The sequence below is a fragment of the Dasypus novemcinctus genome, chromosome 26 (genome assembly GCF_030445035.2).
Source record: "Dasypus novemcinctus isolate mDasNov1 chromosome 26, mDasNov1.1.hap2, whole genome shotgun sequence".
Taxonomy (NCBI): Eukaryota; Metazoa; Chordata; class Mammalia; order Cingulata; family Dasypodidae; genus Dasypus; species Dasypus novemcinctus.
The window spans coordinates 12,466,960-12,493,339 of NC_080698.1; the positions used below are offsets into that span (position 1 = coordinate 12,466,960).

The following is a 26,380-nucleotide window of genomic DNA, read 5'->3' on the forward strand; positions in this document are numbered from 1 at the left end:
ACCCTCTGAAGAGCCCTGGGTTAATTCCTTTATTGAGAGCCAAAAAGCTTGGTGAGCTCAGATCTGAGCTTGTTCTTTAAACCCTTCTTTATGAACATGGCTTTCTGACAGGTTAATACTCTTCAGAACTGGCTAGCAGAGTTCAACATGTGGCTCCCAGCTCCTGAAGCTCTTCCGGCTGACAACAAGCCTGAAGAAATCCAGCCCCGGTTCTTTAAAGTTCACATCTTGAATGATGAGCACAAGTAGGTGGCCTCCTCTCTCCTCTCTTCCCCTTTCCTCTTAGATTCTGCCAGGGATCTGGATGTCAAGGCGATCTATTTGGGTATGTGCTTCATACTCCCAGAATTCCTTTTGGTTTCTTGCTGTGTCCTTGTCTCTGATGTTGCTATTTGTTTTTTCTCTACCTAACTTTTTAGTAAAGCTGAGTTATGTAGCCTGGGAGATTTCTTGGGTTTTATCTGAGTAGTTTTGTATCCCGAAAATCTGTATGCATGGTCACATTTTCCTATATATATAATGATAAAACTCAGTTTGATAGAATGGAACTTTCCAATTTTTAAGCTTTTTACCTTTTACTTTTCTCTTTTCATAGACACCTAATCATCAGTCTCTCCTTTTAAGTACTAATTTACAGTTGACCTGTAGTGGTACAACTTCCAAAGCTTTGAAAGGTGCAAACCTTGTTTTTGTTTTAGATTTAAATAAAATTATTTATGTTTCCGTTTCATTAAGAAATCTGGTTTCCAGAAATCTGAAGTTTCTTAGTCCAAGCCAGCTATCCATGTTACCCTTTTCCTTCCTGGGCATGGGTAATTAAGAAATTTGACCTTTTTTTCTTCTGAGGCTGCCTTTTGTGATGTTGGTCACACACATCAAAGTGGCCCCACAGATGGTCGATCACCTCTTTTGCATTGTTTGCATTTCAGGACTGTTAGACCACATGTGACTAAGGAAATAAAGCCAGGGCGTAGTTGTTGGGGAGTGCAGTGACTGTGCTGAGGGTCACTTCTCTCAGATACTCATCCCTCTTTACTCATCTTTGACTTTTTAATCACCAGAGCCTGGGCACGTGAAATGCAGAATGTTAGCCTTCTAGTGCCTTGTATTTATCAAACTGATAACTTGAAACTCTCCCTCAGATGTCAGACTTTAATTGTGTATGTACATCTGAGAGGAGGCTAAAGGAGAAGGCCTTTTGCCATTGAATTACTGTATTTCCTACTATTTAACCACCAGCAATGACCAGTCCATCCTCAGTGCAATTAGTATCTCTAGTCAGATGCTGGGAAAGTCCTTGGGCAGCTAGCGAGTCCTGTACTTGCTGTCACAAAGTCTTTGGCAATAAGAAGTTATGAATGTATATTGACAGCTTTGATTGTGAGGAATTCTTCCTGGGGAACAATGAAGCAATAATAGTTTCTCTCTGTATTCTTTTTTTGTTTTTTTAATAGTTTTATTGAGATATAATTCACAACACACAATTCTCTCTGTTCACTCTTGCAGGACAATGGCAGCTCGTGCTAAAGTGATTGCTGATTGGGTATCAGAGGGTGGGGTGCTGCTGATGGGGTATGAAATGTACAGACTCCTCACCCTGAAGAAATCCTTTGCCACAGGTAGACCGAAGAAAACCAAGAAACGTTCTCACCCAGTCATCATTGATCTGGATGAGGAAGATCGGCAGCAAGAGTTCCGGAGAGGTGGGCAGCCTATCCTGGGTATGCTCTTGGGGGTCTTTGAGGAAAAAAAGTGTCTGCTTATAGCACCTGGTTTGGTGTGAAGGGCCTTATTCATGTGAGTTGTCATGAACCATAAATCTTGGTCCCTAAGATGAGTGGGGTGACCTCCACTGGCTCTCAGAAGGTACTACTTCCTCTGCAGGCAGTGGAGTTCCTGTTAGACCAGGCCATGGACTAACTCCCCTCTTAATCTGGCCGTTTCTTTCACAGAACTATTGGGATAATAACCTCCCCCATGACTACTTACTAGAGATGTTCCAAGATAGTGTTAAAAAAATGTTTAAAAAGTGTTTTAGGGAAGCAGACTTGGCCCAATGGATAGGGCGTCCGCCTACCACATGGGAGGTCCGTGGTTCAGACCCCAGGCCTCCTTAACCCGTGTGGAGCTGGCCCATGTGCAGTGCTGATGCGCGCAAGGAGTGCCACGCAGGGGTGTCCCCCGCATAGGGGAGCCCCATGCGCAAGGAGTGCGCCCTGTAAGGAGAGCTGCCCAGCGCAAAAGAAAGTGCAGCCTGCCCAAGAATGGCGCCGCACACATGGAGAGCTGACACAACAAGATGATGAACAAAAAGAAACACAGATTCCCAGTGCCTCTGATAAGGATAGAAGCGGACACAGAAGAACACACAGCGAATGGACACAGAGAGCAGACAACTCAGGCGGGCGGGCAGGGAAGGGGAGAGAAATTAAAAAAAAAAGTTTTAATAACTAAAGACAAAGAAGTAATACTACAGTTTGTGAATTTTATAAAAAAGAATAACCCATTCCTCTCAAGATCTAGTTCTATTCTGTCTTTTAACGGATCTTCACTCTTTTGGGAAAGAAAGTTTTTAAAGGTATAGAGATGATTTCATCTATGAGTCTAAGGTTTAGGTTTGCTCCTGTAGTAGAGCTGAGATGAATTTGCCATTTATTATAGTAATGACTGTGAATAACTGCAGGGTGATCTTGTCCTTTACCTCCCACCAGCCAGCCCCCAGATGAAGCCAAGATGGTTTCAGTGGTGAGAGCCCACTGACCTAACAGGATTATTTCTACCTGGTTTCATCCAGTACACATTTTTACCCTAGGCTGGTACTCTGTAAGGTCTCACTCTCTGCTGCTTAGTGGGTATAAGCTCTACAAATTTCACTCTTAGCTTAAAGAGGAAAAAATAAGGGAAGGACGGGAAAAAAGGGATAGTCACTGCAAGAGTCAACAAGCCAAAGTATATGTTCTCGCATTTGGCTGGCTGGCTCACTGTCACCAATAGGGGCTGATTCTTGCTTTCCTGCTTCCTTCATTTCTTCTTTCTTCTCCAGGATATCCCTACTTCTCATATTATTGCCTAAAACCAGGCCCTCTCACCCTCTGACTTCGGATCCTCTTCCCTCCCTAGAGTTTGAGAAGGCCTTATGCCGCCCTGGCCCTGATGTGGTGATTTGTGACGAGGGACATCGCATCAAAAACTGCCAGGCCAGCACCTCACAGGCCCTGAAGAACATTCGCTCTCGCCGTCGGGTGGTGCTGACTGGGTATCCCCTTCAGAACAACCTCATTGAGTACTGGTGCATGGTGGACTTTGTGCGCCCAGACTTCCTCGGCACTAGGCAGGAGTTCAGCAACATGTTTGAGCGCCCCATCCTGAATGGACAGTGTATCGACAGCACGCCTCAGGATGTCCGCCTCATGCGCTACCGGAGCCATGTCCTGCATAGCCTCCTGGAAGGCTTTGTGCAACGGTGAGCCGTTCTCAGGGCCTTGCTTTCTGAATCCTCTGCGAGCCCCTGGTGCAATAACTGAGGGTATTATGAGTGGGGAGCTGATGTTAGAATGGGAGGGTCCTGTCCAAGTGGGGCAGTGATAAACTTTCCTTTGTGGAATAGCTAGCAGGTGATATATGTCCGCTGTTTTAGTCCTCTGAAAGTTTGACCTAGTGGTGTTTCTCTCAAAAGTTTATCTTTGAAGTCCCTGTGAACACCTGCCATACTTGCTGAAACAAGGGAGAGCTAGCATTTTAATGGTTCTTTTTGATGGCTGCAAACCCAGTAGTCATTTTTGCAAAGCTGCAGTGTGTGTTGAGATCCTCAAGAGGGAGGTTTGACAGGAGTGCAGTGTTCTGGTTTTATCCTTCACTGACACCTCTTGGCCTTGCCACTTCTCGATCTCTTTGCCTCTATAGGAGAGGCCACACTGTGCTGAAGATTCATCTCCCTGCCAAGGAAGAAAATGTGATCCTGGTGCGACTCTCCAGCATCCAGCGAGATTTGTATACACAGTTCATGGACCGCTTCCGGGACTGTGGTAGCAGCGGCTGGCTGGGGCTCAACCCCCTTAAGGCTTTCTGTGTGTGCTGCAAGGTGGGTTGGGGCTTCAGGAAAGACTGAGAGTGGGTGGAAGGAAGTACATGGTTATGAGGAAATTATTCTAGCTAGGAGTCCTTGGTAAGGAAGAACAAAGTGAAAGTGTACCACTTCAGTTGACTGTACTGGAGGATTGGGGTCCCGAGGAGAGATGTGCTAATTGTGCACTGCACAAATCCTGGGGTGCTACAAATAGATCTTAATGTAAATGCTGCCCCCTGCTGTTGTGCAACTTAGCTATATAACTTGTTACATCAAACTTGAGAAATCACTTCTTTTCTCAGCTGATTTTTTTTTTTTTTCATCTGGAAAAGGGGAGTGATAGAGGCATATTGTGGTGCTGAAATAAGGATTTAAGAAATACATAACTTAGATTATTGGGGGATACCTTCCATTCAGTTCTATACTTAATCAGCTTGAGAGCTCTTTCATCCTAATATTGCTTCAGTGGTTTGGGAACAGTAAGACTCAGGTGTCTTTAGCGTAAAGCCTCATGAGTAGATTGAATAACTCTGACTTGGCTTTGGTTTGGTCAAGTGCTACCTGTTGCCTCGTAATGTACCTGTTTCTTTAATTTGGTACCACTGGCTGAGCTCTCAGAGACATTTTGCCTAAGGAAGAAATTGGTCATGTTCACAGTTGAGTAGCTGACTATAGCCACACAGTGAAACAGGAACCAGAAACATTCTCGCTCTTATTTGAATAAGAATGCAACATTTTTTTTTCTGTTTTTCTAGTAAAATATGTACATCCTAAAATTTCCCCCTTTAACCACATTCAAATATATAATTCAGTGCTTGTAATTATGTTCACTGTGTTGTGCAACCATCACCACCATCCATTACCACAACTTTATGATCCGCTTAAGTAAAAAAGTGGTACAATTTAAGTGTTAACTACCCCATCCCATTCCCTGGTAACCTGTGTTCTAGATTCTGATTCTGAGTTTGCTTATTCTAATTATTTCTTATCAGTGAGTCCTTTCATGTCTGAGCTTATTTCTCTCAACATGATGTCTTCAAGGTTCATCCATGTTGACGCATGGATTCAGAACTTCACTCCTTTTTACAGTTGAATATTCCATTATATATATATATATATACACACATTTCATTTATCCATTCATCAGTTGATGGACACTTGGTTTTCTTCCTTCTTTGGACAATTGTGAATAATGCCCCAATGAACATTAGTGTGCAAACATTTGTTTAGGTCCCTGATTTTAATTCTTTTGGGTATATACTTAAAAGTGGGATTGCCAGTTCATGTGGTAATTCTGTACTTAACTTTCTGAAGAACCACTAGACTGTCTTGCACAATGACTGTACCACTCTGCATTCCACCAACAATGAATGAATGTTCCTATTTCTCTGCATCCTTTCTAATCCTTGTAATTTTCCTTTTTATTATTAGTAGCCATTCTACTGGGTGTGGAAGTATCTTATTGTGGTTTTGATTTGCATTTCCCTAATAGCTGGTAATGTTGAGCATGTTTTCATGTGCTTTTTGGCCATTTGTATATCTTTGAAGAAATGTCTTTTCAAGTCTTTTGCCCATTTTTTAAGTGGATTGTCTTTATTGCTGAATTGTAGGCTTTCTTTATATGTTCTGGATAGTAAACCCTTATCAGATATGTGGTTTCCAAATATTTCTCCCATTGAGTAGGTTGTCTTTTTGCTTTGATGATAAATTCCTTTGAGGCTCCAAAGTTTTTTATTTTGATGTGAGGTCCCATTTATCTGTTGTTGTTTTTTTTCTTTTGTTGCTTGTGTTTTGGGAGTAATGCCTAAAAACCTATTGGCTAAAACAATGTCCTGAAGATGCTTCCCTCCATTTTCTTCTAGGAGTTTCATAGGTCCAGTTCTTATGTTTAGGACTTTGATCCATTTTGAGTTGATTTTTCTATATGGTATTTGGGTAGGAGTCTACTTTCATTCTTTTGCATGTGGACATCCAGTTTTCCCAGCATCATTTGTCGAAGAGACCATTCTTTCCCCATTGAGCAGGCTTGGCACCCTTGTCTAAAAGTCAGTTGGCCATAAATGTGAGGGTTGATTTCTGAACTCTATATGGCCCTTGTGCCAGTACCATACTTTTTTTTTTTTGTGCACTGTCTGCTGTCTGTGTCCATTCACTGTGCATTCTTCTGTGTCTGTATTTATTTTATTTCCCCTCCCTCCTTGTGGCTTGCTTGCTGTCTGCTCTCTGTATCCATTTGCTGTGCACTCTTCTGTGTTTTCGCTTGTCTCCCTTTTTTTTTTCTTTGCATCACCTTGCTGAGTCGGCTCTCCACGGCGCCTGCGGGCAAGCCTGCCTTCACAAGTAGGTCCTGGGATGTGAACCCAGGGCCTCCCATGTGGTAGATGGGAACCCAACTGATTGGGCCACAGCCGCTTCCCTGTACCATGCTTTTTTGATAAGTATGGCTTTCTGATAGTTTTTAAATTGAGAAGTGTGAGTCCTCCAGCTTTGTTCTTTTTCCAGATAGCTTTGGCTATTTGGGACCCCTTATCCTTCCATATAAATTGAAAGATTAGTTTTTACATTTCTGATCAGAAGGCTGTTGGAATTGTGACTGGGATTGCATTGAATCTGTAAATCACTTTGGGTAGAATTGACATCTTAACAATATTTAGTCTTCTCATACATGGCTTTCCATTTATTTAGGTCTTCTTTGATTTCTTTTAGCAATGTTCTGTAGTTTTCTGTATACATATCTTTTATATCCTTGGTTAGATTTGTTCATAGATACTTTAATCTTTTGGTGCTACTGTAAATGGAATTTTTCCCTTGATTTCTTTTTCAGATTGTTCATTACTAGTATATAGAAACACTGCTGGGAGCTGATATATATAGCTCAATGGTTGAGTGCTGGTTTCCCATATGCGAGGTCCTGGGTTCAATCCCCAGCTCTGGTTTACCTCCAAAAATAAATAAATAAAATAGAAAAAAAAAGTGGAAACTCTTTTGGTTTTTAGTATTGGTCTTTTACCCCACCACTTTGCTAAATTCATTTATTAGCTCTAGGAGCTTTGTTGTGGATTTTTCAGGATTTTCAGTGTATAGGATATGCCATCTGCAAATAGGGAAAGTTGTACTTCTTCCCTTTCAATTTGGATGTCTTTACTTTCTTTTTCTTGCCTAATTGCGCCGGCAAGAACTTCTTTCTACAGTGTTGAATGGCAGTGGTGACAGTGAGCATACTTGTTCCTGTCTTTAAAGGGAAAGCTTTCAGTCTTTCACCATTGAGTATGATTTTAGTGGTGTGTTTTTCATAGATACCCTTTGTCATGTTGAGGAAGTTTCCTTCTATTCCTAATTTTTAAGTGCTTTAATTAAGGAGGCATGATGATTTTTGTTGTTATGCCTTTTATGTGTTAAGAAGATTGTGGGATTTTTCACCCCTTTGTTCTGTTAAGATGGTGTATTACACTTACAGATTTTCTTATGTTGATCCACCCTGCATACCTGTGATGAATCCCATATGATCACGGTAATTCTTTTGATGAGCTCTTGGTTTTGGTTTGCAGAAGTGAGGTTGCAGAACCTTCTGCAGGTGAGGATTTTTGCATCTATTTTCATAAGGGATATTGGTCTGTAGTTTTCTTGTGGTATGTTTATCTAGCTTTGGTGTGAGGGTAATGTTGGCCTCATAGAATAAATGAAGGAATGTTCCCTCTTCTTCAATTTTTTGGGAGACTTTGAACAGAATAAGTGTTAATTCTTCTTGGAATGTTTGGTAAAATTCACCTGTGAAGCCATCTGGTCCTGACTTTTCTTTCTTGGGATACTTTTGATTACTGATTCAGTCTCTTTACTAGTTATTGATTTGTTGAGATCTTCTGTTTCTTCTTGAGTCAGTATAGTAGTTTGTGTATTTCTAGAAATTTGTCCATTTTATCTAGGTTATTCAATTTGTTGATATACAATTGTTCATAGTAACGTCTTATAGTTCTTTCCATTTTTGTGGTGTCAGTAGTAATGCCCCCCTTTTCATTTCAGATTTTAGTTATTTGTGTCCTCTCTTTTTTTCTTTGTCTATCTAAAGCCCTGTCAGTTTTATTGATCTTTTCAAAGAACCAACTTTTGGTTTTGTTGATTTTCTCTATTGTATTTTTATTCTCTATCTCATTTATCTCCACTTTAATCTTTGTTATTTCCTTCCTTCTGCTTGCTTTGAGTTTAGTTCTTTTTCTAGATCCTCTAGTTTTGCAGTATGGTCTCTAATATGAGAACTTTCTTCTTTTTTTAAAATTTATTTCTCCTCCCTTCCCCCCCCCAGTTGTCTGCTCTCTGTGTCCATTTGCTGCGTGTTCTTCTGTGACCACTTCTATCCTTATCAGCAGCACTGAGAATCTGTGTTTCTTTTTGTTGCGTCATCTTGCTGTGTCGGCTCTCCATGTGTGCGGCACCATTCTTGGGCAGGCTGCACTTCTTTCACGCTGGGTGGCTCTCCTTACGGGGTGTACTTCTTGCGTGTGGGGCTCCCCTATGCAGGGGACACCCCTGTGTGACATGGTACTCCCTGCGCGCATCAGCACTGCGCACGGGCCAGCTCCACACGGGCCAAGGAGGCCCCGGGTTTGAACCATGGACCTCCCATGTGGTAAGCGGATGCCCTATCCATTGGGCCAAGTCCACTTCCCTCTTCTTTTTTTAATGTAAGCATTTAGAGCTTTAAAGTTCCCTCTCAACACTGCCTTTGCTGCATTCCATAAGTTTTAGTATGTTATGTTTTCTTTTATATCCAGTTACATTATTTCCTAATTTCCCTTGTGAGTTCTTTTTGACCATTAGGCTGTTTAAGAGTACTTTATTTAATTGCATATATTTGTTAATTTTCCATTTTTTCCTCTTATTGATTTCTAGCTTCATTCCACTGTGGTCAGAGAGGATACATTATATAATTTCAATATTTTTAAATTTATTGAAACTTGTTTTAGGAACTAACATATGATTTATCCTAGAAAATGATCCATGTGTGCTAGAGAAGAAAGTGTATTCTGCTGCTGTTGCTGTTGAGTGAAGTGTTCTATATTTGGCTGCCCCACCCTACTGTTTCTGCTCTCTCTGTTCATTCACTGTGTGATCTTTTGTATCTATTTCTCTTTTTTGTTTTCTCATCTTTCTCCTCTAGGATTCAGAGTGATTCCATCCTAGGGCCCTCTGATGTGGAGAGAGGTTCCCTGTCAATTGTGCCACCTCAGTTCCTGGTCTCTGCTGTGCTTCACTTTGACTCTCCCCTTTGTTTCTCTTTTTGTTGAGTCATCATCTTGCTGCTTGTCACTTGCATGGGCACTGACTCACCACGAGGGCACTCATGTGGGCACTTAGCTCACCACTCAGGCACTTGTGCAGGCCCTCAGCTCCTCAAATGGACAGTGACTCACTGCACAGGCATGCTTTCTCTTCTTTTTCACCAGGAGTCCCAGGGATCGAACCTGGGTGCTCCCATATGGTAGGCGGAGGCTTTATCACTTGAGCCACATCTGCATCCCTAGAGTATCTTCAAGTCTTCTGTTTCCTTATTGATCTTCTGTCTACATGTTCTATCCATTATTGGATGTGGTGTGTTGTGTTTATCCTATCCATTGAGCCAAGTCCACTTCCTGGATGGTGGTATGTTGAAATCTACTATTAATGTAGAACTGCTATTTCTTTCTTTAAGTCTGTCAATATTTGCTTCATATATTTGGGGTTCCTGCTTTTAGGTGCGTATATATTTATAATTGTTATGTCTCTTTTGTTGAATTGACCCCTTCAACAGTATATAGTGACTCTTTTGTCCGTTATAACAGTTTTTGACATGAAGCCTATTTTTTCTGATATAATATGGCTACCTCAGCTCTCTTTTGGGTACAACTTGCATGGTATATTATTTTCCATCCTTTTACTTTGAACCTACTTATGTCTTTGAACTTAAGATGAATCTCTTATAAACAGCATATAGTTTAGTGATTTTTAGTATTTTAGTATATTTAGTATATTTTTAGTATAGTGATTTTTAAATAGTTTTTTTTTTTCCTTGGAGAATTTGTGAACTTACAAAACAATTATGCAAATGTGCAGAACTCCCACACAACACCCCTCAACCAACATATCACACTGTTGTGGGACACTAGCCAATGATTATGCAATAACATCATCAGACCACTATCACAAACTGTGGTCCATAGTGCACACCTGGTTGGTTCATGTGTTTTTATCCATTCAGTCAATTTCTGCCTTTTTCACTGGGGAGTTTAATCTATCTACATGTAAAGTAGCTACTGATAATGGAGGGCTTTCTCTTGCCATTTTGCTGTTTTGTGTTTAAAAGTCATACCTTGTTAATCCCTTAGTTCTTCCTTCAGTTCCTCCTTCCATTTTTATTTGGCTTTTTTGGGTACCATTTTGAGATCCTTCTCATTTCTTTCTAATGTATTATTCATGTATTTTCTTTGTGATTGCAATGAGGTTAAAATTTAACATCCTAAAGCTATTACAATCATATCTGATTTGATAACCAACTTATCTTCAATAACATGCATTTCATATACTACCTATATGCCTTCATTCCACCACCTGTTTTTGTACTTTTGTTACAAATTATCTTTATACATTGTATGTCCAAAACCATCAATTTATCATACTTTTTATGAATTCGCAGTTTAGTGCCTGTGTGAAGCAAGAAGTTGAGTTGCACAACAAACGAAACAATAGTATTGGTATTTATAATTACCTCTATGGTTACCTTTACTGGAGTTCTTTATTTCTTTATGCTGCTTTGGTCCACTGTCTAGTTTCTTTTCCTTTCAGTCTAAAGTTCTTCCTTTAGAGTTGCTCTTAAGGCAGGTTTGGTGGTGACAAATTCCCTCCAGTTTTGTTTATCTGGAAAAGTGTTAATCTCTCCTTCATTTTTGAAAGAAAGTCTTGCTGTATATAAAATTCTTGGTTGACAATTGTTTTCTTTCAGCACTTTAAATAATTCACCCCACTGCTTTCTTGCCTCTCTATGGTTTCTGATGAGAAATCCACAGCTTATCTTCTTTGGGTTCCTTTGTACATAACTTTTCACTTTTTTTCTTGTAGCTCTCAGAACTTTCTTTGTCCTTGGAATTCAACAGTTTGATTATTGTGTGTCTGGGCATGGTTCTGTTTGAATTCCTGTTTGGTGTTTGTTGGACTTCTTGAGTGTGCATATTCATGTCTTTTCTTAAATTTGATAAGTCTTCTGCCATTATTTTAAAAAATATTTCTTCTGCTCCTTTCTCTCTCTGCCTTCTGGGACTCACATAATGTGATTGGTATACTTGATGGTATCCCACAGGTCTCTTAGGTACTGTTCATTCTTTTCTATTCTTTTATCTTTCTGTCCCTGAGTCTAAATCATTTCAGTTCTTCTTCCACCTCCAATCTGCTATTAAAACTGTATAGAGAATTTTAAATTTCAGTTATTGTGTTCTTCAACTCCAGTATTTCTCTGGAGAGACTCTTATATAATTAATTCATTGTTTTTCTCATATCCTTTATTTCTCTGTGTTTTCCTTTATCTTGTTGGGCATATTGAGGATCAGTATTTTAAAATCATTGTCTGGTATTTCTGGCCCTCTTCGTTCAGTGTTTCTGAATTTTTTTCTTGTTCCTTAGATAAGCCATCATTTCCTGCTTTTTTGTTTGCCTTGTAAGGTTTTGTTGCACACTGTACATTTTTAATATTTTAAAATATTAACTCTGGTATTTAGTCTCTGGACTGTCCCTTAATTTGTATCTACCTCGTGATATGACGGAGAGTTTCTTGAATGCAGGACTAATCAAAACAAACAAACTAAAGCAAAAAGCATCTTTTACTCTTTGCAGATTGTCTCTGTTTTGGGTGGTGGTCCTCCAGAGCTTAGCCTTCCTATGATATAGGCAAATGGGAAATACAAGGTGTGTTCTGACTTATCTGAGCCTGAACTAGAACCAGGGAGCCTGATTTCTTCTCCTGGGCCTGTGCTGACTAGAGGTCCCTGGAATTCCTAGTTTATAGTCCACTGAAGTTTGAGTGAACATCTGCTCTACTTCTTTAGAGCAGAACTCCTCCCCTTCTTGGGTCTTCTTTGAAGTGACTTATTGCAGGTTGTCCATTATCCCATGCCATTTCAACTAAATTGTTTCTCACACTGTCCCAACCGTCTGTAAGAGGATTCTCTGCCCTTAGGGCAAACTCTGGGATGATGAGCCCAAGACAGGATCCCGGGCTCACTGTCTCAAACTTCCACCCAAGAGATTGGCACTGACATACATGCACCCCAGGTTGCACACAGGGGCCATTTTGCTCCCTCTGGAACAGGGCTAGGGATCCATCCAGTGCTGTGGAGAGTATGGAGGAACCTGCAAGGGTGCCAGGAGCTTCTTCTATGTGTTTTGAAATGGCATTTTTTTAATTCGGCACTTTCCAGGCTAATGCAGCCCTTTAACTGTTTTCTGTAGTTTCAAGGAACATTACTGTCTTTAAGATTCTTCTTCTGTTGTGTTCTATTGTTCTTTGTATGTGAATATATCTCAATAAAACTACTTAAAAAAATTTCTGCTGCTGCTTTTGCCTCAGGAAGTTTGGGCAGTGGCTGCTTCAGAGCAACCCCCAGTGATCTGAAGTAGCTGATCAAAAGTCTGCACTCAGACTCTGTATCCCCTGAATTTGGAGGACTAGATCTTTATGTCCCAACCTAGTACCAGCAAGTTGAGCCAGGAGCTGGAGCTCCAGTCCCTCCAGTCCCCACTGCTGCTGGCCATGTGGCTGAGGGATAAGGGGTGGTAGCTGCTGCAGAGAGGGTGAAACTCAGCAGTCTTTTGGTAGTTTACCAGCTTTTTCCACTGTTCCCTGTATGCTGCACAGCATTCCCCTAGACTCTGGAGTTTCAAAGTGGTTAATTCAGATAGTTCCTGCCAGTTAAGTAGTTGTTTTGGTGGGGGGGCTGATTTCTGGCTCTTCTTCCCCCACCGTCTTCCCACATTTCCCTCATACTGAAGCAGGATGCAAGGCTCTGACACATCTTTTTTTAGTATGTACCAAGCACACTGGCTATGAGCTCTCCCATTCATTGTGTCAGAGCTAGTCAGTGAAAGGAAACGTGCAGGTTCTTTGGTTGTGAAGGGGTTGGGGACACTTTAGTTTCTCGTGTGACAGTATGTACTGAGAGGTACATGCTTGAGCAAGCACATGTTTCCAGACTCCCTGGGACACTGTTGGAGTGTTTTCTGCCCTGAGCTACCTCTACTTTTCCTCAGATCTGGAATCACCCTGATGTGCTCTATGAAGCACTTCAGAAGGAGAGCCTGGCCAATGAGCAGGACCTAGATGTGGAAGAGCTTGGCCCTGCAGGAACCAGTGCCCGCTGCCCACCACAGGGAACAAAAGGCAAGGGGGAGGATAGTGCCTTGGCCTCCGCAGTGGGAGAGACAACCAATAGCAGGTTCCTACAGGGTGTTGGTTTCAACCCTTTCCAGGAGCGAGGCAACAGCATCGTCACATATGAATGGGTGAGTCAAACAGATCCCTCTGTGGACATGGACACTGCTGGGAAGGGATGGTGTGAGGCCTACCTGGGAAGAGGGTCAGGGTGCACAATGCACTCCTCCTCTGTTAAGGTCTTTTCAAACAACTATAGAGGTGGCCCATGAGCTGCTACCTTGGAAGGAGAACATTTCTCTAGTTTTCTGGACTTGGATCGACTTTGAGTTGCCTTTTCCTCTTGCAGGCCAAGGACCTACTGACTAATTACCAGACTGGAGTCTTAGAGAACTCTCCCAAGATGGTATTGCTTTTCCACCTGATTGAGGAAAGTGTGAAGCTTGGGGACAAGATTCTTGTGTTCAGGTAGGAAGAGAAGTTCCCAGGTGAGATTTTATATCTCATAATAAGGAGTAAAGCAGTCCTCATAGAGTAAGACTGACCAGGGCTGCATCAGCCCCTTTCCTCTTTCCATGCCCTGGAACCCAGTGCTTATTGCAAGGACTTTCTTACATTTTTGTCTGTTTCTGGGAGTTTCTTTCTTTCTCCAATGCAGATTTTCCACAGAGAATAATTTAGAACCCTAAGCTAACATCTGAGGTGGAGGATGCCTTGGAGATCATGGTCTAAGCCATCAAACTATGGTTCAGGCCATATCTGACCTGTCAATTGTTTTTGTATAACCTGAGAGCTAAGAATAGTTTGTACATTTTAAAGGCTTCAAAAAAAATTTACAAATAATATGCAGCCGAGACTGTATGTGGTCTGCAAAGCCTCAAATATTTACTATCTGGTCCCTTTCAAAAATTGTTTGTCTATCCTTGGTCTTATCCGCTTATCTCCCTCCTCAGCTTTATCTATCTATCTCTATTTCTATCTTTTAAAAAAAAAATTTTTAAATTGAAGTATACATGAGTATACATAAACAAAAAGTATATTGTCTCTTTCTGTCTTTCTTTCTTTCTATCTAAGATCTATCTACCTGTCTTAAAGCTTTGTATGTAAGGTCAAAATAAGTGATGTGAGGTGTTGCAGAGTCACATTGCCAGTCAGGCCTGTGCTTAGAGTCTCAGCAAGACCAGACTCCTCAGGGAAACAGAACCAAGGAGATTGCTTCTCCTTTGTTCAGACCAGATTATGCCCCGAGGAGTGCTAAGTGGCAGGAATCCGGCTTGGGAGCCTGAGAGTGAGGACTTCCACTGGTGACACACTTTGAAAGGATGGCAGTGATCCTAACTTGGGGAGAGCCTAGTGTTCCTCTGGTTTTGTGCATCACTTACGGGTAGACTGGCTTTCAGTATAACTTGGAGACAGCTGAGTGATTCTTTCTCCTTAGTAATACCCAGAAGATTGCCTGTGGCAATTATCAGATCTAATGTTTTTAATTTAATGTTGGAAGCAGCTGGGCGATTCTTTCTCCTTAGTAACACCCAAGATTGCCTGTGGCCTATTATCAGATCTAATGTTTTTAATTTAATGTTTTTAATGCTGAATGGTATTTGTTACTATGCACTAAGCTAAACCCCAGAAATTTTCAATTGAGGAAGCAACTAATTGAGAGAGAATTGAGAATTTTTTTAGTGGGTGATGGTAATAAATATGAGGATGGCTCTGTTCACACAATAACCTAAGGAGAATACCCTTGGTTGTTCTTTGTGGTCACCTCTTGTGGGGTGTCAGTTGTGGGAGCTTCCCCCATCACAAGGCTGTACATGAGCAAGGGCCTGTTGGGGGAACAAGATTCCCTCAGATTTGAGAGCCTTCTGAATCAAGTGTTGTCCTTTTCAGCCAGAGCCTTTCCACCTTGGCTCTCATCGAAGAGTTCCTAGGGAAACAAGATGTGCCCTGTCTGCCTGGTGCTGAGGGGCAAGGAGCACAGAAGTGGGTTCGGAACATCAGCTACTTCCGTGAGTTCATTGTTGCTTTGTTCCTGGAGACTTGGCAAAGTCTCTTTCTTACTTCCCTTACTCCAATCTCCAGCAGGTGTATAGAAATATCTGTGACTAGCCATGAAGCAGGGAGATCCTGGGAGCCAGCCACTTTGTTTGAGGGCCTGTACTATGGGCTCGGCAGCTTGGGGGAGATCAAGGAAGTACAGAGTAGGAGGCATAGGTCTTGTCTTAATCTGCTATGTGACAACTCGAGTACACATACAAAATGACACTGATAAGTTGCCTAACTGAAGTTCTAAGGACAGGATCATTGTGGTGAGGATGTTTTGAGAAGGCTTCCTGGAGGAAGTGGGACTTGAGCTAAACTCCTAAGATGCGGTAATATGAATATACAGAGCAAGTGGGACTGGAAGATCATTCCAAGCAGAAGAGGCAGAGTGAACATAAACCTAGAGCATGCATTTTCAACAGGGATGATATTGCCCTTGAGGGGGTGAAAATTAGTTCTTAGGGGAGTGAAAAAAAATCACAGTTCTTTATATAGATAAGGTACAGATATAGATATAGTACATAAACAGTATATCTATGATATTAACATTTCATGGGAGCAGTGATTGGGGAAAAATTGTCTAAAAAGGTTCTTTAGATGGGGTGGTAATGAATAAAAGGTTGAGAAATGTTAACCTCAGCCTTGTTGACATTTGGGCCAGATAATTCTTTATTGTATGGGGCTGTCCTATGCATTGTAGATGTTGAACAGCATCCCCAGCCTCTACCCATATCAGTATCAACAGCACTTCCCTCCATCCACCCTATCTCAGTTGTGACAACCAGAAATGACTCCAGACATTGCCACATGTCCTTTGGTGGGGGAGGCGAAATCACCCTTAGTTGAAATTCACTGGCTGAAAGGAAGGATTTGAAGATTGAGGTTCAGGGGGTGTGAGAAGACTCCTGGGTCTAGCCCACAGTTTGTGTTCAATAGGCTTGCCCAGTGAGTCAGTTGTGAGCTATTCTTAGAAATTGTAGAAATTCAGGGAGGAAAGTTAACGTTAGCGTAGTGATTGAGAGACCTTCCAATACTAGGCAATTAAATTAATGCCTCCTTCACCTGTAATAATTCAGTTCTCCACGTGGTATTTTGCACCCTTAGCTTTGCCCTTTTCTCCACTTGACTGGAGGTAACATTGTCCCTCTCCTCTCACTCATGCAGCTTCTTAACTGAAGTTTATTTTTCTACCTTTTTTGAGCTCCCCTCCTTTTATTCATGTGTCCCATCCTACTCTTCTATACCTATTCCTTTTATATCTCCTTATAGCAAGTGCTCAGCTTTGGGAGCTTGTTAAAAATGCAGATTCCTGGTGGAGGAGCATCATCCATACCAAATACAAAATCCTCATTCTTATACACTCAACAGGAGACACAGGGCTGAGGTAGAGCAGTCACCTTGAGCCAGTGTTTACCAAGCTCCCTCGATGATTCTTAATGCAAGCTGAAGTCTTGGAACCTTGACCTGAGAATTGACCCCAATACTAAAGGCAGAAATATAGTTTTAATCCTTGTTTCACATGGGAATCACCTCAGGGTGACTTTTTTCAAATTATTGATGCCTGAGCCTCATCATAGGCCCTTAGAGATGTCCAGGGATGGTTGGGATGTGACAAATGTGATATCTCTTGGTGGTAAGAGATGCAATGGCTTTTTTGTTTGCTTTTTGTTTTTAAAGCACATTTGCCCAGTGATTTTTCTGTGTGCCCCTGCCCTCATCTGTCCACTTCTTGTGTTTTCTTTTCTTCCTAGGGCTAGATGGTAGCACCCCTGCCTTTGAGAGGGAGCGGCTCATTAATCAGTTCAATGATCCCAACAACTTCACCACCTGGTTGTTCCTTCTCTCTACACGGTGAGTGGCGCCCAAAAGGGGAGAAAGTCAGAAGGGTGTGATAGAGCAATTGGCCACAGGGGCAGGGATCCCAAAAGTTTTTCCAAGTTCAGTCTGAACAGATATTCTTACTTTGTAACTTGTTTTTGGGGTCAGAGAGGGAACCCCAAAGGGAGGTTTCCATTGCATTAGAAGGGCAGTCATGATAGTGTCATGAAGTTCTTGGAGATCTTCATTTACAATGATCATAATTTTGGCTTTTCTCTCAGAGTGTTCTGAGTCTTAGACTATATGATGAACATGAAAGTACTTTAAAAAGTAGGAAGAAAAAGTAACATGAATAAGTGAAAACACAAAATGAAAAAATATTAAAGTTTTTTTAATTAAAAAAAAGAAAAACAAAATCAGGAAGCAGATGTGGCTCAGACAACTGAGCTCCCACCTACCACATGGGAGGTCCAGGTTTGGTTCCTGGTGCTTCCAAAAGATGCCCAAGACAGCGAGCTGGCACAACAGGCTGGTGTGGAGAGCTGACGCAACAAGATGATGCAACCAAGAGACACAGGGAGGAAACACAATTAGAGACACAACAAAGTGGGAAGCAGAGGTGGATCAGGAGATTAGGTACTTCCCTCCCACATGGGAAGTCCTGGGTTCGGTTCCTGGTGCCTCCTGAAAAGAGAAGACCAGCACAGAACAAACAGATAGAGCAAATGTAAACAATGAGGAGGTGGGGAGAAATAAATAAATCTTAAAAAAAAAACTCAACAGAATAAATACAAACAAAAATATACAAAAAAAAAAAAAAGTAGGAAGTATGATATAACTTAAAGACTGATATATTATTTTTCTTATGCCAGACAGCTCAAAGACTGCCTTCCACTATCAGAATGCCCTTGGCAGGGTACGAGCCAGTCATTCTGCTAAGCTGTTAGACTAAAAATACCAGAGACATCTGTGTGCAGAAGTTTTCCCTTACTAAAGGACATTGCTCTGGGGCCAGGATATGGGGGCCTTACATTCATTACAGAGGTGTGGAGAGTGGGTTTTCTTTCTGATCTTCTAGGAACTTCCATACTGGATTTTTAGGGCACATTTTTCAGTGCTTAAGGAACAATACCATTCATCAACAGGACAGCAGCATCCTTGTTATGCTGTGCTTAGGATAAAGACAATGATGTTAGGATAGTAACCATAGAGGGCAAAACCAACTTTTAAACCGTCTTCAAGATGAAAGGTTCTGTGATTGTTGGTTTATGTTTTAAAGGGCTGGATGCTTGGGCGTGAATCTGATTGGTGCCAACCGAGTGGTGGTGTTTGATGCTTCCTGGAACCCTTGCCATGATGCTCAAGCAGTGTGTCGAGTATACCGTTACGGTCAGAAAAAACCCTGTCACATCTATCGCCTTGTGGCTGATTTCACACTTGAAAAGAAGATCTATGATCGTCAGATTTCCAAGCAGGGCATGTCAGGTGAGCCATCGTCCAGGCTCAGAGAGGCGTATCTTTATACAGGTTCCCATCCTTAATAGTATCAATGGTGGGAGGGGAGGAGGAAATGAAGGAGAGAGGCAGGATGTGGGAACACAGGCTGGCTTCCAGTCATGGAAAGCCAGCAGTTCCTCTCATGTCATTTTGACTGAAGTGAGCACTTAAGAGGGCATTGACCTCCACTTGTTGAAGGTGGTTTTAATGGTAAGAACCAAGCTAGTTAAAATAGGTATTTCCATTTCCCTGGGGCCTCAGGACTGGTCTTTGACTTTCTAATAAGGGATAGCCTGAAGTGATTTAGAGATGAGTGACAATGCTGCCATTCAAAACATCCCTTCTCTCTGCTGACCTTGGTAGTTGTGTTTTTGCAGTTGTCTTTGCCATGGACTGACTTTCCAGTGTCTTCTCTCTTCTAGATCGGGTAGTAGATGACCTAAATCCAATGCTGAACTTTACCCGAAAGGAGGTGGAGAACCTACTGCACTTTGTTGAGAAGGAGCCAGCTCCCCAGGCATCCTTGAACACAAAGGGGATCAAGGAGCCAGTCCTGCAACTTGCCTGTCTCAAGTACCCTCACCTTATCACCAAGGTAATACATGCACTCCCCAGTGGACAGATTCCATCGAGGGAGGTTTATCTGGCAAACTCATTTCCTTTACCCAAGGACTTGGTCTCATCTGTTTTTTTTTCTCTTTTTCCACACACTCTGCCCTGCCTCTCAGTCAGCCATTCTAGGAGTTCTGAGCTCAGCCATGTGGAATAACTTAACCAGTGTGAGTTTCCTAGTAGAAAGAGAGGGGAAAGTTCTGAAAATGTAGTTTGTGAGTTCTCTGAACTGTCCCCATCCTTTTGGTATGGAAGGCAGGCTTAGGTTGTCCGAAGTCGATGCTAGGTTAGAATTGTGAATTCTACTCTTTTTTTTTTTTTTTTTTTTAAATTTTATTTTATTTTTTATTCATTTTTTTTTAAATTTTTTTATTTTTTATTGACTTTGTAATAATATTACATTAAAAATATATATGTGAGGTCCCATTCAACCCCATCCCCCCACCCCCCCTCTCCCCCCCCCAACAACACTCGTTCCCATCATCATGACACATCCATTGGATTTGGTAAGTACATCTTTGGGCACCTCTGCACCTCATATACATTGGTTCACATCATAGCCCATACTCTCCTCCATTCCATCCAGTGGGCCCTGTGAGGATTTACAATGTCCGGTGATTCCCTCTGAAGTACCATCCAGGGCAGCTCCATGTCCCAAAGACGCCTCCACCTCTCATCTCTTCCTGCCTTTCCCCATACCCTTCGTCCACTATGTCCACTTTTCCCATTCCAATGCCACCTCTTCTATGTGGACATTGGATTGGTTGTGTCCATTGCACCTCTATGTCAAGAGGAGGGTCAGATTCCACCTGGATGCTGGATGCAATCCTCCCATTTTCAGTTGTAATCACTCTAGGCTCCATGGTGTGGTGGTTGTCCTTCTTCAACTCCATCTTAGCTGAGTGTGGTAAGTCCAATAAATCAGATTGTAGGTGCTGGAGTCTGTTGAGGCTCAGGATCTGGCTATCACATTGTCAGTCCAGAGATGTGAATTCTACTCTTGACAGAAAGATGGTACACCTGCCTGAGTGTCTGAGTAGGCTCTTTGCTGGTTCTGGAGACAGCCCTTTCTTGTTTTCTGTACATCAGTCATTTAGGCTCAAAGATTGGTAATTAAATCAACATCCTCCTGTGTCCCCAGGAACCTTTTGAGCATGAGTCGTTGCTCCTTAACCGGAAGGATCACAAGCTGACCAAGGCTGAGAAGAAAGCAGCAAAGAAAAGTTATGAGGAAGACAAGCGCACTTCAGTCCCCTATACCCGCCCGTCATATGCACAGTATTACCCCGCCAGTGACCAGAGCCTGACCAGCATCCCTGCCTTCAGTCAGAGAAACTGGTGAGCCACTGAAAGGGGAGGGGCTGATCCCAGGCTAGGTCCAATGCCTTTGACAGCTTTTTTTTTTTTAACAAGGGGAAAACCTGCCATTTGCTCTTTGACGACATGAACTGCCAGTTCTGTTTTTGGGTTGTAAGCCCTGATGTTTTAAATTTCTCTGGTTTTTACTGCTCTGGCTGGAAGAATGAGCTGCTGGCCTTGTGATTCAGGAGAGCCCTTCTGGATCCCTGGTGGTGGGTACAGCTTCCTAAAACAGAGGCCCAGACCTTCTACACAGTTGCCTCCAGTTCCTAGCACCTTGGCCCTAGACCTAGCTTAGTAGGGAGATTCAAGGGTAAAGGCCAGGTCCTCTCTGAGTCTTGGATTAGTCAAGGAATTCCACTGTGCCTAATGTGGCCTTTTCACAGTACTGGGAGGAAAATTTCTTTCTTGTACAACTCTGGAAGTTAGCTACTAAGCTGGGAGAGAGTTTAAAGAGAATTCTTTTATTTGAGGGGGTTAAATTTGAAACTTTTTTCTTACAAAGTTTCTCATGTTTAAAAAAACAAAGAAGAAACCAACCAAAACAACTTGCTAAATGAGATTTTAAAGGAACTGAAGCCATGTAAGATTTTAGAAAACTGATTTTTTAAAAGAGTGAATTTGCTGTTTTTTGTGTACAAGGTACTTTTTGTAGAAAAGTTATTGTCTTTCAAAGCCTTCAGACTTTTCATTTGTCTGATCTTCCAAGATACTATTGCCTGGGAATGGTCTCTTCCTTGTCCCTCCTTTCTTTCTCTGTTCTGGGCTGGTGTGGACTAAACCTGAACCCAGTGGGAGAAAAGCCACGCTGGGGAAGATGTGACAAATGCCCTGGGGGGTTGGGCTGGGAGGAAATGTCAGCTCCATTTCTGGCCCAGCTCCAGGCCCCTTTGAAGGCACCAATTTCTCACAGCATGTGATGCACCAGACTTTGACCCTGCTGATTCTTTGTCCTGCCTGCATTCATGTGAGGAGGGCATTTGTCTCAATTTCTGTCCTCAGCCTCTGCAGAATATGAGGCTTGGGCTGGATTCCTGTTACTTTCTGACTTACGATCCTGAGAAGCGTCCCATGACATCTTACCAGGGCTTCTTGATCCTGCAAAGCCACCCTGGGCATTCATTGAGGAAATGAACCCCAGATCTGTAGAGCTTGCTTTGACTGCTTGGCCTATCTGGGAATTTGGAATTCCACAGGGTCCAGGTGTCTGCCCAAAGGGACCTATAGCACCTGAGAGCAGTGAGGATGCATTCAGGGTTACTCCAGTGGCAAAGTGCCATAAATGTTCTTTTGTGTGCCAGTCTTTAGTCCGATGAGGAAGAACATGTCAGTCCGGGCGGGCGGGGGGGCGGGGCTCACTTTCCCAATCCTAAAGATCAAAGACACAGACTTCAGAAAGCTTAATCAGGGGCATCTTTTTCAAGGTATCAACATGGAAAGGAAGATGAACAGTGAGAAATATATTACTGACCATGGAGCAACATTTTGGCCTCTACATAAGAGACGTAGAGCTGGTACTGGGCTGGCTGAGGTACATACCAGACAGACTTGAGGTTTCAGAGTACATTAAGATGGTTAAAGTATTAGGACAGATGGTCTCTCAAGATCACCTGAACATCTGGCATCACCCTGGCCTTTTTCCTTGGGTGAGTGGGAAAATTCCACCCATTTGTCTTCAACGTAGAAGTCTTCACTGTGGTCTGAAAACTTTTTCTTCCCTTATTGCATGCTCCTAACAGCCTTTAGGTACTATTCCTAAGTAGCCAGTCTAAATTCTAGAGGAGCATACGTCTCCTGACATTTTCAGAAGGTGTTATTCTACTGACATTCAACTCTTAGACTCTGAGAGGCTTTATCCCTCAGTTCTGCCTCAGTCTTCCTCCAGGCTGTTCTTGAATTGACCAGACCCTGCAGATATCTTCTGATCCCTCTCTATATAGCAGCTGAGATTGTAGAATGGGAGAGTCTAGAGAGGCTCTACAGTCTTTAGAGAAAGGTAAGTAAGGACTCTTCTGTTGAACTCTCTTAGCATGCTTGTCTTTAACAGGCAGCCAACACTGAAGAGTGACGAAAAGCCAGTGGCAAGTGTTCGTCCTGTGCAGTCCACCCCTATCCCCATGATGCCTCGGCATGTCCCACTAGGAGGCAGCATAAGCTCTGCCTCCAGCACAAACCCGGCCATGAACTTCCCAATCAACTACTTGCAGCGTGCGGGAGTCCTTGTGCAGAAGGTGGTCACCACAACAGGTCAGGAACTCCTGGGTTCTGTTCCAGGGGTGCTCTCTTTTTTTTTTCCTTTAATTTGTTTATTCAGGAAGTATCTATTAAGTATCTTCTGCATATTCCTTACTACAGTTGGTGCTGTAGGTGAAAACAGAGAGAAGGCAGCAGTCCTTGACCTTGAGGATTTTGCATTCTAGTGAAATATCTTAAGAATAACCCTGAACTGGGTTTTCTTGAGTATGGTGGTTAAAAGAAACTCTGAGCACTTTGGGGATTAAAGACAGGTGATTGGGACATAGGGTTGGTCTCAGGAGATCTCACAGAGAAGCTGTGAATGTGCTGAGCCCTGCCTGACTGAGTCAGCTGGGCATGAGGGACAGCCATCAACCTCCCTATATAATTAGAAGACCTTAATGTCATTAGCTTCTTTCCGTGTGAGTTTGCTGTGGATTGAGTATCATCTTACCCAGAGCCTGGAGGTGGGCCAGTGGATAAGGGCAGTCTATCCACTCTTGCAGATGGCTCTGTGATTCAGGGTGATTGGGAAGGAAAGCATGTCATGATCCTGTTTTATAGCTTGTTTTTAGAAATGTTAATGATATATAAATGTAGATGAAAATATCTTTGTTGATTTTACCGAGTTTGAAAATAATTCATATCCTTTGTGCAAAGTTTGAAATGAATAAAAAGATAAAGAGGGCACTTCATAATCCTACTTCACTGCTGATTCTTGAAAACAACTCTTCTCTTCATTCTTTTCATAGGCCTGGGTAATGCTAGCAAGGAAGAGGGTGAGGCTACTTTTGGAGTTTAAAGTGATGTGGAGCAGGTGCATGCAAATGGTTTAGAGAGGAGAAGAATAAACAAGGAAATAACCATTTGAACTAACACTTTGTCTCCAACCACAAACTATGAATTTTTTTTTAAGATTTATTATTTTTATTTCTCCCCAAACCTCATTGTTTGCACTTGCTGTATCTGTTTGTCTTCCTTGTTTCTTTAGGAGGCACCGGAAACTGAACCTGGGACCTCTGATGTGGGAAGGAGGTGCCTAATTGCTTAACCCACCTTTGTTCATTGCTTTGTTGTGTCTCTCATTATGATTTTTTCTTCTTGGGTCTCTTTTTGCATCATCTTGTGTCAGCTTGCCATGCCTGCCCATCACGCCAGCTCGCTGACTTCTTTAGGAGGCACTGGGAACCAAACCAGGGACCTTCCATGTGGCAGGTGGGAACTCAATCGCTTGAACTACATCCGCTTCCCACAAACTATGAATTTTTAATTAAATCAAGGGAAATTGATCAGAAAGCCAGATTTCTAAAATATTTCTTGTTTTTATATTGTTTTGCTCAGACAATTAGGAGAGGGCCTACTCGTTTCATCTTCCTTCATTCTGAACTACTGCTCCAATGACATAGGGAAACCAGTGAGGAATGGAGGTGGATCTGGACTTTGCATTTACTTTCCCTCCATTAATCAGGCTCTGTGTAATCTAAATTTGAGATCTTTGTCTTCACTAGATATTGTTATTCCTGGACTAAACAGCTGCACAGATGTACAGGCAAGAATTAATGCTGGCGAGAGCATTCACATCATCCGTGGGACAAAAGGTGAGAGCCTGACCACAGGGCCCACCCCTGCCTTTTTTTGAGGGTGCTGCACTGGGAAGCATAGTAAATACATATGGCTTGATCTAGAGATGATTAAGAATCATCTATAAGAATGTCACTTGGGGGGAAGCATGAAAAGATATTTCTAGTAGCTCAACAGAGTTGAGTTGGGCCCAAAAGATATGTCAGTAGCTTATAAGAAGGGAATTACTGTATTTTCCCCTTAGTTCTTATGGAGAATCTTGGGGTGGGAGTGGGTAGACACTGGAAGACTGAAATTAGATGGAAAAAGCTGTAGAATGGGTTATTAGCCAATATGTGTGTTATTTTGTTGTCTTTACTTGCTTGGAGGGGGTGAGGGTCCCAGACTAGGAAATATATTATGTAGGTGGATTAGTACACATTGATTGCATGACAGATTTTTTGAGTGTGGTACTTTTAAAAGTCTACATCTGCTTTTGGCCTCCTTACAGAGAGAGATGAAATTGCTGGAATGAGAAATCTGGGTTGGACAGTGTCAGGACACAATCTAGGCCTGTCTTTCATATCAGCCTTTAACTAAGCACCATTACTGTGTGTGGTTCCCTGAGGCTTTTTGTTTGATAAGATATTTTGCTTCTGAGCCTGTCTGATCAGAGTACCTTTAGTATCAGGGAAAAGATGCCATGAAATAAATACATGGTCACATAGGGAAGATTGCATTTAGCCCCTTTACTTAGCTTTTCCTAGCCTAGAGTTGGGGGGTTAGCAAACTGTAACTCATGGACCAAATACAGCCTGCCGCCTGTGACTGTGCAGCCTATTAGCTAAGAATGGTTTTTACATTTTGAAGAGGATGAAACAAAAAAATCAAAAGAGTATTATTTTGTGATGTGAAAATATGAAATTCACATTTCAGTTTCTATAAATAAAGGTTTATTGGAAAACAGTCATGCCCATTTGTTTATGTGTTGTCTGTGGATCCCAAATCTGAAAATATTTACTGACAAAGTTTGCTGACCCCTGGCCCACAGACAGCCCTGACATACCAGGAGATTGATGGTTGGTGCCTTGTGGGAATAAAATGTCAGGTTTTAATTATTCCTACTAAGGGAGATGGTAAGAATCCTTCCTTGTAGATCAAGAGGAAGATCTAGGCCAGAGTACCTGAGAACAGAGGGAGGCAACTTATTCTTTCATAGTATGCTGTTGATTTTCTCCTTTGCATTTAACTCTTCCTGATGTTTTCTGGTGTAATTGTCACTTTCCACTCTAGAAGTTAGGCTCCAGGAGACAGGGCCTTTGTCTTGTGTACTTTTATGTCTCCGGTGTCTAGAACAGTGCCTAGTGTTCAGTAGGCATGCACTCAACATTTGTGGAATGAAAGAATCATTATGGGTCCATAGTTCGGGCACTTCACTCCTCATTTCTTGGGTCTTGAGAGAATCTGGAGACTTGATAGTATTTAAGACCTAATGTTATAGCTTTGGAGCTATAGACTTGAGACTTTCCCAGCTTGGCTGGGTTGCATGTCTAACAGTCTTCCACATGTTTCTTCATAGGTACATACATCCGTACCAGTGATGGGCGGATCTTTGCTGTCCGGGCGACTGGCAAAACAAAGGCCCCTGAGGATGGTCGAACGGCTGCCTCAGGTATGGTGGCTTCTACTTTACATTCACCTACACAGATTTGTTTTGTTTTGGTTGGGTTGGGTTTGTAATTAATTAATTTTTTGAATAATTGTGTACATGATTCAAAATTCAAAAAGGAGTAAAGTGA

At 42.1% G+C, this 26,380-nt stretch overlaps 1 protein-coding gene across 1 annotated transcript in view; it reads left to right on the top strand.

The window, feature by feature from the left end:
• The window catches only part of RAD54L2 (RAD54 like 2), a 136,097-nt gene that overhangs the window by 102,466 nt on the left and 7,251 nt on the right, over positions 1 to 26,380 (top strand). The window contains exons 9-22 of the mRNA XM_058288516.1: positions 112 to 245; positions 1,507 to 1,703; positions 3,121 to 3,463; positions 3,904 to 4,081; positions 13,337 to 13,588; positions 13,807 to 13,925; positions 15,348 to 15,466; positions 17,252 to 17,351; positions 18,598 to 18,803; positions 19,238 to 19,410; positions 20,569 to 20,765; positions 22,834 to 23,033; positions 24,530 to 24,619; positions 26,161 to 26,253. Coding sequence (XP_058144499.1) covers positions 112 to 245; positions 1,507 to 1,703; positions 3,121 to 3,463; positions 3,904 to 4,081; positions 13,337 to 13,588; positions 13,807 to 13,925; positions 15,348 to 15,466; positions 17,252 to 17,351; positions 18,598 to 18,803; positions 19,238 to 19,410; positions 20,569 to 20,765; positions 22,834 to 23,033; positions 24,530 to 24,619; positions 26,161 to 26,253 — 2,401 coding nt within the window. The remainder of the gene's footprint in view (positions 1 to 111; positions 246 to 1,506; positions 1,704 to 3,120; positions 3,464 to 3,903; positions 4,082 to 13,336; positions 13,589 to 13,806; positions 13,926 to 15,347; positions 15,467 to 17,251; positions 17,352 to 18,597; positions 18,804 to 19,237; positions 19,411 to 20,568; positions 20,766 to 22,833; positions 23,034 to 24,529; positions 24,620 to 26,160; positions 26,254 to 26,380) is intronic.